Source organism: Typopeltis vanoorti, chromosome 17, assembly GCF_054136105.1.
Source record: "Typopeltis vanoorti isolate ZY-2024b chromosome 17, IOZ_Tvanoo_1.0, whole genome shotgun sequence".
In the NCBI taxonomy this organism is placed as follows: Eukaryota; Metazoa; Arthropoda; class Arachnida; order Uropygi; family Thelyphonidae; genus Typopeltis; species Typopeltis vanoorti.
Genome location: NC_143565.1, coordinates 51,740,155 through 51,753,715, shown reverse-complemented (window position 1 = coordinate 51,753,715; position 13,561 = coordinate 51,740,155). Strand labels below are relative to the sequence as shown.

General features: G+C 36.2%; 1 protein-coding gene across 4 annotated transcripts in view; it reads right to left on the bottom strand.

Annotated features, from left to right (window-relative positions):
* The window catches only part of LOC150097387 (spectrin beta chain-like), a 795,721-nt gene that overhangs the window by 376,797 nt on the left and 405,363 nt on the right, over positions 1 to 13,561 (bottom strand). For all 4 annotated transcript variants that reach the window (XM_090407783.1, XM_090407784.1, XM_090407785.1 and 1 more), the window contains exon 22: positions 10,442 to 10,507. In XM_090407783.1, coding sequence (XP_090263909.1) covers positions 10,442 to 10,507 — 66 coding nt within the window. The remainder of the gene's footprint in view (positions 1 to 10,441; positions 10,508 to 13,561) is intronic.

Below are 13,561 nucleotides of genomic sequence, written 5' to 3'. Positions count from 1 at the left end.
GTTATATGGTGTAAATGGGGCATTATATCAAGCACTTCTTAGTCTTTATTTAAGTTGTAAGTCAGCAGTTAGAATTAAAGGAAGTACAGGAAGATGGTTTAATGTTAAATCTGGTGTGAGGCAAGGATGTACATTATCCCCTCTATTATTCATTATCTATATGGATCACATTATGAAGGAAAGTGGTATTAAACATGATATCATAATTGGAGATGTTAATGTCAGCTCTTTGCTTTATACGGATGATGTTATACTTCTAAATAAATCCGCTACAAGTTTCAAAGATTCCCTGATTAAATTGAATAACTGTTGTAATAGGTATGGTATGAAGATCAGCAATAAAAAGACAAAGACAATGAAAATAATTAGAATCGTTGAAAATGTGAATTGTGTTGTGAACGGAAAACCTGTGGAACAAGTAAAACATTTCAGCTACTTAGGCATGATTTTTACTGAAGATGATAAATTAAATATGGAAATAGACAACAGAATCAACAAAGCTGGCATGGTAGGAAGTCAACTGAATAAATTTATATAGAATAAGAGAGAAATTAGTGAAAACACTAAATTAGCTGTATACAAGACAGTGTTCAAACCAGTTTTAACCTATGGATCTGAGAGCTGGGTCAGAAGTAAAACACTTGACCAAAGACTAGAGACTGCAGGTATGAGAGTACTGAGAAAGATTAAAGGGGTAAACAGATGGCATCAATGGCAATATCATATTAAAATTGAGGATATTAGGAAAGAACTTGACATTGTCGGCATCCAGGAATACGTTAGCAGAACTAATCTCAGGTGGTATGGTCACTTAAACAGAATGGGCGAGGAAAGATTAGCAAAACAAGTGTTCTCTGCCAGGTCAGTAAGAAAACGAGCCAGAGGAAGACCAAGAAATAGGCGGATTGATACGGTACAAAGTGCCTTAGACGATAGAAATATAAGATCTGATAATATTCGAGTCTTGACAAGTAACAGACTAATTTAGAGAAAAATTGTAGATAGGAAGTTATTGATGATGTAAATTTTTCATGTAGTACTATCATATCCTGTACACCCCTTGAGGATACACATCAGGAATTTGATGATGATGGTCAAACTTATGGTAAAAATTTAAAAAAAAATTAAATATGAAAAAAATTGTTTATTATCGATAAAATTATAAAGTTGGGTATAATTCAAAATTACTTAAAAATAAAATATATTCTTCTTGTTATGTTTCATGAAAAAATATTGTTTATCATCAATAAAATTATACAGTTTAGTATAATTCAAAATTACTTTAAAATAAAATCCATTCTCATAACCCCGATAATATTCTAAAATAAAAACTATAACAAATGTTATGTCTTTAATTGTAATGTCCAAATATTTAAAGAGATGAAGTAAACACGATAAACACTACAAAAGGTGCTACTGCTGGTGCGAACTGCATATAAACAACAGTGGAGCTGCGCAACGGACAGTGCCGCATTACGTTCATAGCTTGCATCTCACTATGATGTGAATACGCTTGAGTGCTTAGCAATATGACACTGTGGTAAACACAGTGCTGCTGTCTTTCGCCCTCCTAAGTGCTACAAGATGGATTTTTATTATTTTTTTTATACTAAATAAGAGAATTGTATAGTATTGTTGATTATAAAATTAAATATTACAAGCAAATATAAATAAATTAATAAATATATTTATATATCGAGAAAAATTTGCGGTGCTGCAGTTCCGCAGTGCTTATGCATGAGTTGCCCCTGATCTATATTAAGCAAATCGCTAAGTTTCATATCTCTGATTTTAATATCAGATTTAATGTCATTGTCTTTCAAAATGCAATCCATATAGATTATGTTAAAAGATTGGAGATAGTGTGCACCCTTGAAAACATTCTGATTTTACATCAAACCATTTTTCTGTACCTCCTTCAATTCTAATTGCTGCTGACTTACAACTTAAATATAGACTTTGTATTGCTCCATATAATATTCAATTTACTCCATATAACTGTAGCATTATGAAAAGGCTTTACACTTGATATTTGCCTTTTCCAGATTTACAAACTTAAAACAGATTCTTGTCATATTCCCATGATTTCTCAACTATTTCTCATAAAGTGAAAATCTGATCTTGACAACCTCTTTTTATCCTGAACCTGCTTTTCTCTCCAAGCCCTTTTCCCAAGTGTACATGAATAAATCTTACCTGGAATAATTAGTAGAGAAATTTCTATGTAATTCTCACATTTGTTTTTTTTTTTTCTTCTTTTTTTAGACATAAGCACTGCGAGAGGTCTACTCCAATCTCTGGCATTTGACAATGACCATATCTTCTAAATCACGTAGTAATAGCCACTGTAATAATTTTATACCTCTATAAGTCAGCATTTCTGGTCGAATATCATCTACTCCAGCTGCCTTTCCATACTTTTTGCCAGAGAGATGGAAATTGATGTCAAAGTTGGAACTAAAATCAAATCAATTAGTGAAGTGGATATCCAAGTCTTTGCTAGGGTTGTCCTTTACTTCATGTAAGCTATTTTCCACTGCTTGTCTTTTCATAGTTATTGTTCAATGCAAATAGAAATTAGAAAGAATGGAATATATGGTAACAGATTTTTTGCTAAGCTACAGACATGGAGAACTTAGTCTAACTCTTCTGCTAATGTCTTGACAGCATTCTAAATTTCACCTTCTTCTTCACCTTTGTCTATGTAGATCATTGGGGCACTATAAAGGTAGCAATCCTAATGTACTCTTTCCAGATTTTTGTCTTGGGATCTCCTTAATTTAACCAGAAGTCAAGCCCTACAGTGCTATTTTAGGTAAATTATCTTATCTAACCACATAGTCTAGCCAACGAAGCTATTTCTGACATATTTTAGTGATGATATTTTCTTGAGTTCTAGCAATGGAAAAGATTTTCTATCTAACTTGATATTTGTTATGTGTGCAGTGTATGGAATCTTCAAACATTTCCTGTAGCACTTCATCTCGAAGTGCTAAATAGTCTTTTCCCATCTTCCTTTAGTAATGTCCAACTCTCACATCCATACAGTTAACAAGTTAACTACATGGCATCCTTGTCAACTCTGTCTTACTATATAAGACAGAGTTAACAAGGGCATCAATGAGATAGTCTTGTAGAGAGCTGTATTTTATCATCATAACAAAGTGGTTGTCACCTCTGAAGGACAATAGTTGCTTTAGCAATGAATGCTTTAATATCATGATTAGACTGGCATCCCTATGTTGTAGGCTTCCCAAGTAGGTTAATCTTTCTACTTCTTCCAATTTTTCATCATTAACTGAAATATCAATAATCACTAAGTGCCTTAGAAATTTTGTCTGTTAATTCTTGTGACTGATGTTCATTTTCTACTATTAGATAAAGGTCAATGGTGAATTTGAGATCAATGATTGATTTTCCACCAACTGTAATTCCAATACCACTATTTTCCAAGGCTAAGTTTATTATATATTCCAAATATAGGTTAAAAAGTACTGGTAAAAGTATGCAGCCTTGATGCACACCTCTTCCGATTTGAAAGCTTGCTACAGATGCCATCAATTTCTATTAACATATCAAAGGAACAGTAATACTCGAACAAAGGCTTATATGCTGGTTATACATAATTATTAATTTACTTAAAGAATTCACAACATACAATAGAATATAAATTAAATTAAACTTTAATATATATTTCCAATATTTCGGCAACGTCATTGCCATTTTCAAAGGAACTTAAAATACAGACATGTGCATGCAGGCACTACATACAGTAAATGAGGACGAAGCAGGAAGCTATCTTTTCTCCTAAAAGTCCTGATGGTGCCCCCTAGCTGGCTATGTAGGTATTCTTGGCCATTGGGCTGAAGGTCTCATGATGTATGTCTTCCAAATTTGGAGCAGTCTCATGCAACCAAATTTGCTGAGGTTTGGCAAGTTTCTTAGGGCTGAGGCTGATTCCATGAAAAGTCTTTCAATGAACTTGTTACGGTGTATTATTGTGGCTTTCTTCCACCATATTCTGTGGCATGTATCCAGAGCATGGTCTGCAAGACCAGAGTGGCTATACTGGTGAAAACAGATGTAGTCCTTGTGTTCTGAAATTCTGATATTCGCTGTCCTGCTTGTTTAGCCAAAGTAGGACAGCTAACAGCTGCAAGGGTAGGTCTAGGAGAAGTGGATAAGGGATGCCAATTTTCTATATGTTCTCTAACAAGAGGTCAAGTCATGTTTTCTTAAGATTTTGGTAATTTTTTCCGAGGTGCCTCTGATGTAGGGAATGGTGATGGATTTGTGTGGTTTACTGGTTTCAATATTTTTTGGATTTTTTTCTGGGGGGGGGGTAGCCATTGGCTGCGAAAGTGTTGAGGATGTGATTTAGATTTAGTTCAGTGGTTAGGGCATTGTCATTTGAACAGATCAGTTTAGCCCTGTTGTGTAGTGTCTTAACTCCGTACTGTTGTGATGAGGGTGCGGTGGGTGTGGGGGGGGATTGTTGGTGAATGTATCTGCCTGTATAGGTGGGTTTTCTATAAACAGAGAAAACCAAGGTTCCATCAGGCTGGCAAGTAACTAGTGTGTCTAGGAAAGGGAGGCTGTTGTTTTCCTCTTTCTCCATGGTGAACTTGATTCTGGGGTGTTGGTTGTTTCAGTGTGTTAAGAAGAAGAGTGTGTCAGAGCCATGTGGCCAAATAGCAAACACATCATCAACGTAGCGAAGCCATTATATGGTTGGTTTTTGTGGGGCAGAGTTTAAGGCTTTCTCTTCAAAAGTCTCCATAAAGAAGTTGGCCAAGGGTGGGAGAGTAGTGAACCCATGGCTGTCCCCTCTATTTGTTGGTAGAATTTTCTCTGCCAAACGAAATAGCCTGAGTGTTCATTGTGAAGTGAAATAGGGCTGTAATTTAGCTTGGATTAGCTCTAATGTTTCCTTGAGTGGAACATTTGTGAATAAGGAGGAGACATCAAAACTGACTATTATGTCAGTATGTTGGAGTGTAAGGTTATCTATACTGGCTTTAAAGTGGGCTGAGTTTTTTATGTGATGGTGTGTTGCCAGTATAGTGTGTGAGCGCTTTGGCCAAATGTTTAGCTAATTTGTATGTGAAGGAATCAATGCCATCCACTATGGGACGTAATTGCACATTTATTTTATGTATTTTTGGGAGTCCATATATACGGGGGGGGGGGGGGGGAAGAGATATAGAGTTAAATTGTTTTAATTTATCAGTAACTTCCACAGGCAAAGAAGTGACCTTCTTAAGGAGCCTATGGAGTTTTCTAATTTGTGAGCTGGTGGGATTGTATTCAATGGGGAGGTAAGTAGCACGATCTAATAATAGAGCATTACCCTTACCTCTGTAGTCCGTTTGGTTGATTACTACGGTGACGTTCCTCTCATCCGCTCTGGTGATTACTATTTCTTTGTTTTTCTTCAATTCCTGCAGAGCTTTACATTCACTATTGGATAGGTTGGTTTTTGGTGGTCTTGCTTATGATTGTCTTGCTTGCTTGATTGTGAATACAATCCCACCAACTCGCAAATTAGAAAATTCCACAGGCTCCTTAAGAAGGTCACTTCTTGGCCTGTGGAAGTTACTGACAAATTAAAACCGTTTAACTCTATACCCCCCCCCCCCCCATAGATGGACTCCCAAAAATACATAAAGAAAATGTGTCATTACGTCCCATAGTGGAAGGCATTGATTCCCCCAGATACAAATTAGCTAAACATTTGGCCAAAGCGCTCACATCTGGCAACACACCATGACATATAAAATACTCAGCCCACTTCAAAGCCAGCATAGAAAACCTTACACTCCAACATACTGACATAATGATCAGTTTTGATGTCTCCATCTTATTCACAAATGTTCTAATCAAAGAAACATTAGAGCTAATCCAAGCTAAATTTCCTCCCGATATCTCAGTCTCAGCCCTATTTCACTTCACAATAAACTCAGGCTTTTCGTTTGGCAGGGAAAATTCTACAAAAAAATAGAGGGTACAGCCATGGGTTCACCACTCTCCCACCCTTGGCCAACTTCTTTATGGAGACTTTTGAAGAGAAAGCCTTAAACTCTGCCCCACTAAATCTAACCATATGGCTTTGCTATGTTGATGACGTGTTCGCTATTTGACCACATGGCTCTGACACACTCCTCTTCTTCTTAACACACACAAACAACCAACATCCCGGAATCATGTTCACCCTGGAGAAAGAGGAAAACAACAGCCTCACAGCCTCCCTTTCCTAGACATACCAGTCACCTGCCAGCCTGATGGAACCTTGGTTTATATTTGGTTTAATTTATATTCTATTGTACTTGTGAATTCCTTGTCAATTAATAAAAAAAGGAACAGTAGAGAGTTTTAATTAGGCATACGATTTTATTATCTGTTCCATATTTGAATTGAAGGTCTTTTCTATATCTATCAAATTGTAATGAAGTATTTTATTATGCTCAATATTTTTTCTCCAATGAGATATATTTTAAATAAGTAATCTATTGTAGTTGTTTTTACAAAATCTTGCTCGGTTCTCTATTTTCCTCCCAATCCTAGGGAGTAAGATTTTTAGGAAAATTTTGCGTAGATGGCTGATTAGACTGATAGGTCTATAACTGCTACATTTTTTACTATTATTGATATAGAAATCAGAAAAGAGGTACACCAATCTTTAAGCCATGATTCATTGTTTTACACACACATAGACAAATGTTGAGCAGGGCATCTATGATAAGTTCTCTCCCTGCTTTCAGTAGTCTTGAAGTTATTCCATGCTTGGCTATTTTCCCACCTTCAAATTATGAACTGCTGATTCTACTTCTCTTAAATTAAGCAAGCCTTCTTCATCCAATGTCATTTATATTATGTTTTCAAGGTTTTGATATTTAAGACCACTGAGAAAAGATTAGCTGAGTAATCATGACAATGCTGCAAGATTCACCTACTCAGAACTAATTTATAAAACACTTGGCATAATAGTGGCACCAATATTATTCATTAGATGACCTGGAATTCTAGCAGTAGGCTTTTGTCCAGTATACTATCTAGCAGTCAGTAAGAGAATTAATTGTTTTAAAGCTATACCTCTGAAAAGAAATGCCAGGTCTATCCATCACTATGTGCAAACTAGAAGATATGGAAAGAGTAAGTAAAGCAAATCTTTGCTCGGAAATCCAATTGATTTTTGGCTGTTTCATGCTTCAGATAAGCAAAACAGTGGAATGTATCAGAAAATGGAACTCCTCTATCACCTAGTCATTCGTCTCTGGTATCAAAAGATTTGGCCTTACATCTGATGAGTATGGATAACATACTTATCAAAAAAAGACTGCAGATCTTGATATCATTTCTGCCAGCATTTTAGACTTTCAGGCCTTAACCTAGAACTGTAAATTATGCATTCTTTCTTGGCTATTTCAAGAAGAATATTTATTTTTCATATTAACCCTTTAACTGCTACGGTTAAGTTAACTCGCGATCGGAAAAAATGGTGACTTTGCTACGATCGAGTTAACTCAATTGAAGTTTATTTGACTTGGATTTCTGTCCTTGTATGACATCTAAAGAGAAAAATTTGAACTGGTGCAACTAATCATATTAAGCACCACCATAGCGCAATTGGAAGAACGGCGGTACACTGCGCCATTCGACTGGAAAAGGCCTAAGTTCGATTCTCGTCGTGATGGGAGGAATTTTTATATATGGACTTTTTCAATTGAAGGTGAGTTAGTCAATCTCATATGGAGGTAGCAGGGTTTTTCTTCCAGAAACTTGGGTTTTTCATCCCGCATACAGACAAATCAGCCCTTCAGAACACATGCAATTTACAGACAAAAATTACTAGTTGTGTTGGAGGTCGGTAGACGGCGTGAATTGTGTCCTTCAGATGAAGATCCTTGTAGTCTACATAAATTAATGTAATTTGCTTAATCAAATGGACGCCCCCTTGATTATGCAAATTTTATAAAACACTATTATTGCCATTTTTGTGACTGAACAAGTGCATATCAAGAATGTATGAAGCTGTCCGGACTTCTTACTTCAGTAAGAATTTTAATTGATTTTATTTGTAAATTTTTTGCAAAATTAATTTAGCACATGGGACAATGTCAGTAGAATATAAAATCAGGCAGTTAAAGGGTTAAGCAGAAGAATAATAATAATAATGTCATAATTTTTAACTAGAATTGTTTTAAAATGCAATTAAATTTTATTTGAACAAACATATTAGAATTTGTTTCATATGCAACTTGTTGAAACATCACCTGTTTCACAGCATCATTTATTAATGATCCCTATAATGTATTTTTCCACCTGGTATATGTAAGAACCAATTGTTATCATGAAAACATGGAAGCATAGCATAATATATCTTAAGTAATGAAACACAAAAACTATTATATATAGATAAGTACACAGTCTAGCCATAAATACTGATACAACTTGAACAGCACATAAACCTTTAATCTATCAGTAAATCATTTACAGCTTTCAGCAAATGCAACCTGCATATATAATGTGCATATAGCAGAACTCAATGTTTGATTTGTCCCTTGCTTTTTGTCTTCATGCATGCCTAAACTCTGTGAGGCCATATATTGATGCCAACATGCACAACATCCAATGGAAATGCCGCACTGATAACTACAAATCAACCCAGGCTGGCGATGTTGGGTTGTCATTACTTGCCAGTTACTCTCTTAAGCTCCAACAACAATTTGAAGTCCAACAGATTCTGATCAAGACTTCTAGATGGCCAATCAAATGGTGATATGTGGTGAGGCAATTCGCCTCAAACAACTGTTGTGGTCCTCACCTTGTGTTCAGGAGCTCAATCCTGTTAGAAGGTTCACTGCCTATGAAACAAGATGTTGTTCAGGGGCCATACCACAGGTTCCGGCACAGAATCTTGATAGACTTTTGTGAAGACTCTCCTTTTTGCAGAAATTCAACTTGGATACCCCTTGATACATCACCCCTAACACCAAATCATACTGATTCAGGGTGATGACGTCTTTGAAGCCTGCATGCTATGGCACATAGTGTGAAACCATCCAGGACACATACCAATTGTTTTGGCTGTTAAATGACTCTTCTTCTTTCACTATGCGTTATTCCCGCTTCCTATGCATGGTCTGTATGTTACTTAGATGAAACTTTCTTGTTAGTACCACTCCCAACCGACCCGTCGCCTAGCCTGCCACTGGGGGAGGGATATATTTTTGACTGTAGCAGCGTATATTCACGGGGACCGGTTTGCGGGATGAAAAACGCTAGCTAAATTGGTGAGAAAAACCCTACTGCCCACGCCCAAGACCGGCTAACTTGGCTATGGCTGAGGAAGATCCTCAAATTCCTCACGTCTGCGACGGGAATCGAACCTAGGACACTCCTTCCCCAGTCATATGGTTGCGAAGCGCAAAGCCACTAGGTAACTGCGCGAACTAGCTGTTAAATGACTCTCCAATAGTGAAAAAAATCTCATCTGTGAGTGTGTGTGTGGGGGAGAAGGGGTGGTTCTTTTTGTCTGTTGTTTACATTTCTCCAGAGAAGTGCCTTTGATTTAATCTCCCTCTGCTGCATAAGTCATAGTGTTAGGAAGTGTACAGTAGAACAACAATAAGCTCTCAACCCTAGATCATCAGTTAGCACATGTGATATTGTTCTCTGCAAAATGTTCATCTCTCTCTCTTGTGACATCACTTCGTGTTCTGACAGAATTATGGCAGAGGCATGCCTTCACAACAATCATAAGCTGTTGCATCCTAATGCAGCATGGTTGACCTGTTCTTTGCAGCCAGATATGTCTACTGTATCATTATAATGGTTAATAGTCTGATACACAAACATACTACTGATCCCGAGTGTTTTCAGTGCGTTGAAAATAGCAGGTGGCTGCATTCCAACCTTGTGAAGTGCTATTGTAGCTACAAGGTTCTCAGAATCCCCCCCCCAACGCAGCTAAAGAACTCTCTCTCTCTACTAATAAACACAAGAACATTGGCGGCACACAGAGTCGCTAATAGAATCGTGTTCATAAAAATTCTGTGGGCACCACTAGGGTGTGCAGAAGTTGTAACAATATTTATGGCAAGACTATGTATATATGGAATAAAATTTTAATTATAAATAAGAATTATTATCAAAAAAGAGAAGCAGTGAGTGCAAAAGGTTCCTAGAATTTTTCAGCCTACCCTTGAAAAATTCAGGGAACTTTTCACTTATCAGACAAGCTTGCAACTGAATGAGGTTTGCAATGAATGAAAAAAAAAAAAATTGATGAAATATTTCTCCACATCCCAGACATTCTCTGCCATATCTGGATACAGAGAACAATCATCAGCTGAGTCACTGTTTTCAACTGTGTCATTTCCTGTTATTAACAGCTATCTAATAATGTTAAAATTCCTAAAGATGAAAATTTTTCACATACCAATTGTGTTAGTTGTTCCCAAACTGTTTTTATTTGCAGAATTCTTTCCTGAATGGCTTCTGCCTCCTGAAAATAGTCAAAGATTAAAAGATCAATACCAAATTCTATTAGTTTTTATATAGTCACATTATAAAATTGTCATATGCACAAATAACTACAGGATCATTTGAATTCCTGTTTCAAATTAGACACATATTGCAAACTCTTATAAATATTCTGTAATGATGTGTCATTATTGTAAAAAAATATACATACCAGAAACTTAAAATATGGAGGTAAATCTACAAACTAGATTACATTACTTTCAACACAACATATGACTTTCATAATAAATCGAAAATTTATAATATATACACCAAACAGTATAACTGCAAGGCATCAGTTTGTACATAACTCCATTTCTTTTTAATTGTTTTGACTCTAAATTATATATTTAGTTTAATCCTTTATCCAAATGTAAGCAAACGAAGTTTGCACCTGAAGTATCTTCAGGACTTGGGCAACTCGTGGCAAAGGTGGACTGAGTTCTCATCAGTTTCCTTAGTATCCTATATTGCAAAGCATATCTCCTTGCAAACATGTATAATGCTATACATTATGGGAAGGGTCAATACCAAGACTCTAGATTAGAGAAAGATGTTGGAAGTTTGTTCCCCTTGGTTAGACTATAAATTATATATTTAGTTTAATCCTTTATCCAAGTGTGAGCAAACAAAGTTTGCACCTGAAGTATCTTCAGGACTGGGGCACCTTGTGGGAAAGGTGGACTGAGTTCTCATCACCTTCCTTAGTAAATTTTGTGCAAACTTTGTTCGCTTACACTTGGATAAAGGATTAAACTAAATATATAATTTATAGTCTAACCAAGTGAAAAAAACTTCCAACATCTTTCTTTAATCCAGAGTAATTTAATAATAAGGTGTGACACCTTTTGGCAACTGGCATATGGAAATGAATTCTGCATTGCTTCAACCTTGGTATCACCTCTGGGTCTTACTCCCACTGAAGAGACCTCAATAAAAGTCGAAACCAGTCTGGGTAGTGACCCTTCCCATAATGCATAGCATTATACATGTTCATAAGGAGATGTGCTTTACATTATGAGATACTAAGGAAAGTGATGAGAACGCAATCCACCTTTGCCACGAGTTTCCCCAGACCTGAAGATACTTCAAAGTGCAAACTTTGTTTGCTTACACTTGGATAAAGGATTAAACTAAATATATAATTTATAGTCTAACCAAGTGAAAAAAAACTTCCATGTTTTCACTTTGTTTGCATTTCATTATGCACAAAAAAACCTGCACAAATTTACTTGGAGAGAAGAGACAAGAAATAAGAAAAGTCTCATTGACTATGTTATTGTTGATAGTGATGATTTTAAAGGCTATTTGGCTTAAACCACAATGTAAAATGATGATGGTACAACATAACAGAATTTCATGATGGCTAGGGAGTCACCCGGTCAAACAAGGTCCCGCATTGTTTTCACCAGGGAACCAGGGCAAACAGTGAAAAGTCAACTATTGGAAAAAATCCTGAAATATGTACCAACTCAACATCACTACAGTTCAAGATCGGAATTATCGACATAAGAAGCCTGAATGGCAAAGAAATGGAGCTAGCTGAGGAATTAAATAAGTACCAGATCGACATAATAGGAGTGACTGTAACAAAAAAAACAAAAACTGGTGAGATCTGTCTAAGAAATAAATATAAAATGATATATTCAAGCAATGACATTCAAGGGAAAAGCAGGAGTAGCCATAGTATTCAACACTAAATACGAAGATAATCTCCTTGAATGGCAGGCAGTCTCAAGTAGAGGGATATGGGCAAATATCAAAATGGGGAACCGGACAATGAGATTTATTTGTGCCTATGGTCTCACAGAAGGTTCTACTAAAGCAGAAGTGAAAGAATTTTTTGAGGCTTTAGAGAAAGCAACTGAAACAATGAAAAAGGAAAAGTTGATCCTTGTTGGGATCTGAATAGCAGAGTAAGAAATGATTGCCAGACATATTAAAATATTTTGGGAAAATTTGGAGAAAAGAGCACAGCTAATAATGATGGCAACTGCCTGTTGGATTTCTGCGGTGCACATGGACTGGTAATTACTAACACCAACATAAAAATGTGCAGAAATTAACATAGAGAGAAAAGGCAAGGAATAAGAAATGTCTCATTGACCATGTTATTGTTAACAGTGATCTTTTCTCCCTGGTGCAGGACACTAGAGTGTACAGAGTATTTGAAATTGGATAGTGATCACTATTCGGTTCTGAAAAAACAATTTTTTATCGAAAAGAAGAACATGTAAGAAAGTTTTAAAGCAAATGAAAATTGAGCAGCTCTCAGATGTGACCTGTACACTAAAACACACAAATATTATCACAAAAAAATGAAAGAGTTTGAGAACAGGAACCAAACTTTGGAGATTCAATGGGAAATCTTGAAGAAAACATTGATTGATTCAGCAAGAGAGCATCTGGTGAGATTGTCTGCAAGGGTAGAAAAATCAGAACTCCATGGTGGACACAGGAAGTTAAAGAAGCAGTGAAGGAAAAGAAGTAAGCCTATTGCAAGTTCGTAATGAATAAGTCAGCATGTGCTCTTAGAGAATACAGAGACAAATGTAAGAAAGCTAAACACTGTGTAAAACTAGCTAAACAAAAGTCATGGGAGGACTTTGGTAAGAACATAAAAAATAAATATCAAGAAGGTGGAAAGATAAGCTGGAGGTTGTGGAAGAAGCTCAGAAATATAGGAAAGAGTGCTATAAAAGAAATTAGAGATGATAAAGATGACACGAAAACTGGATAAAAGATATCCTTGGTGTATTGATTAATCACTTCGAAAAATTGCTCAATGAAACAATCAGTGACAGCACAGTGGTAAAAAACACTGACTAGACATGCAATCAGGAATACATATCCATACTTGAAGTTGAAAAAGCCATCAAAAGCCTGAAATGTGGAAAGGCAGCAGGAGTAGATGAAGTTCGACTAGAAATGCTCAAGTATGGAGGTATAAACTCTTACAGTAGCTGCACTGCATAATTCAGAAGGCCTGGACAGAAGGAGGAATTCCACATGAATGGAATAGAGCTCTCGCAGTACC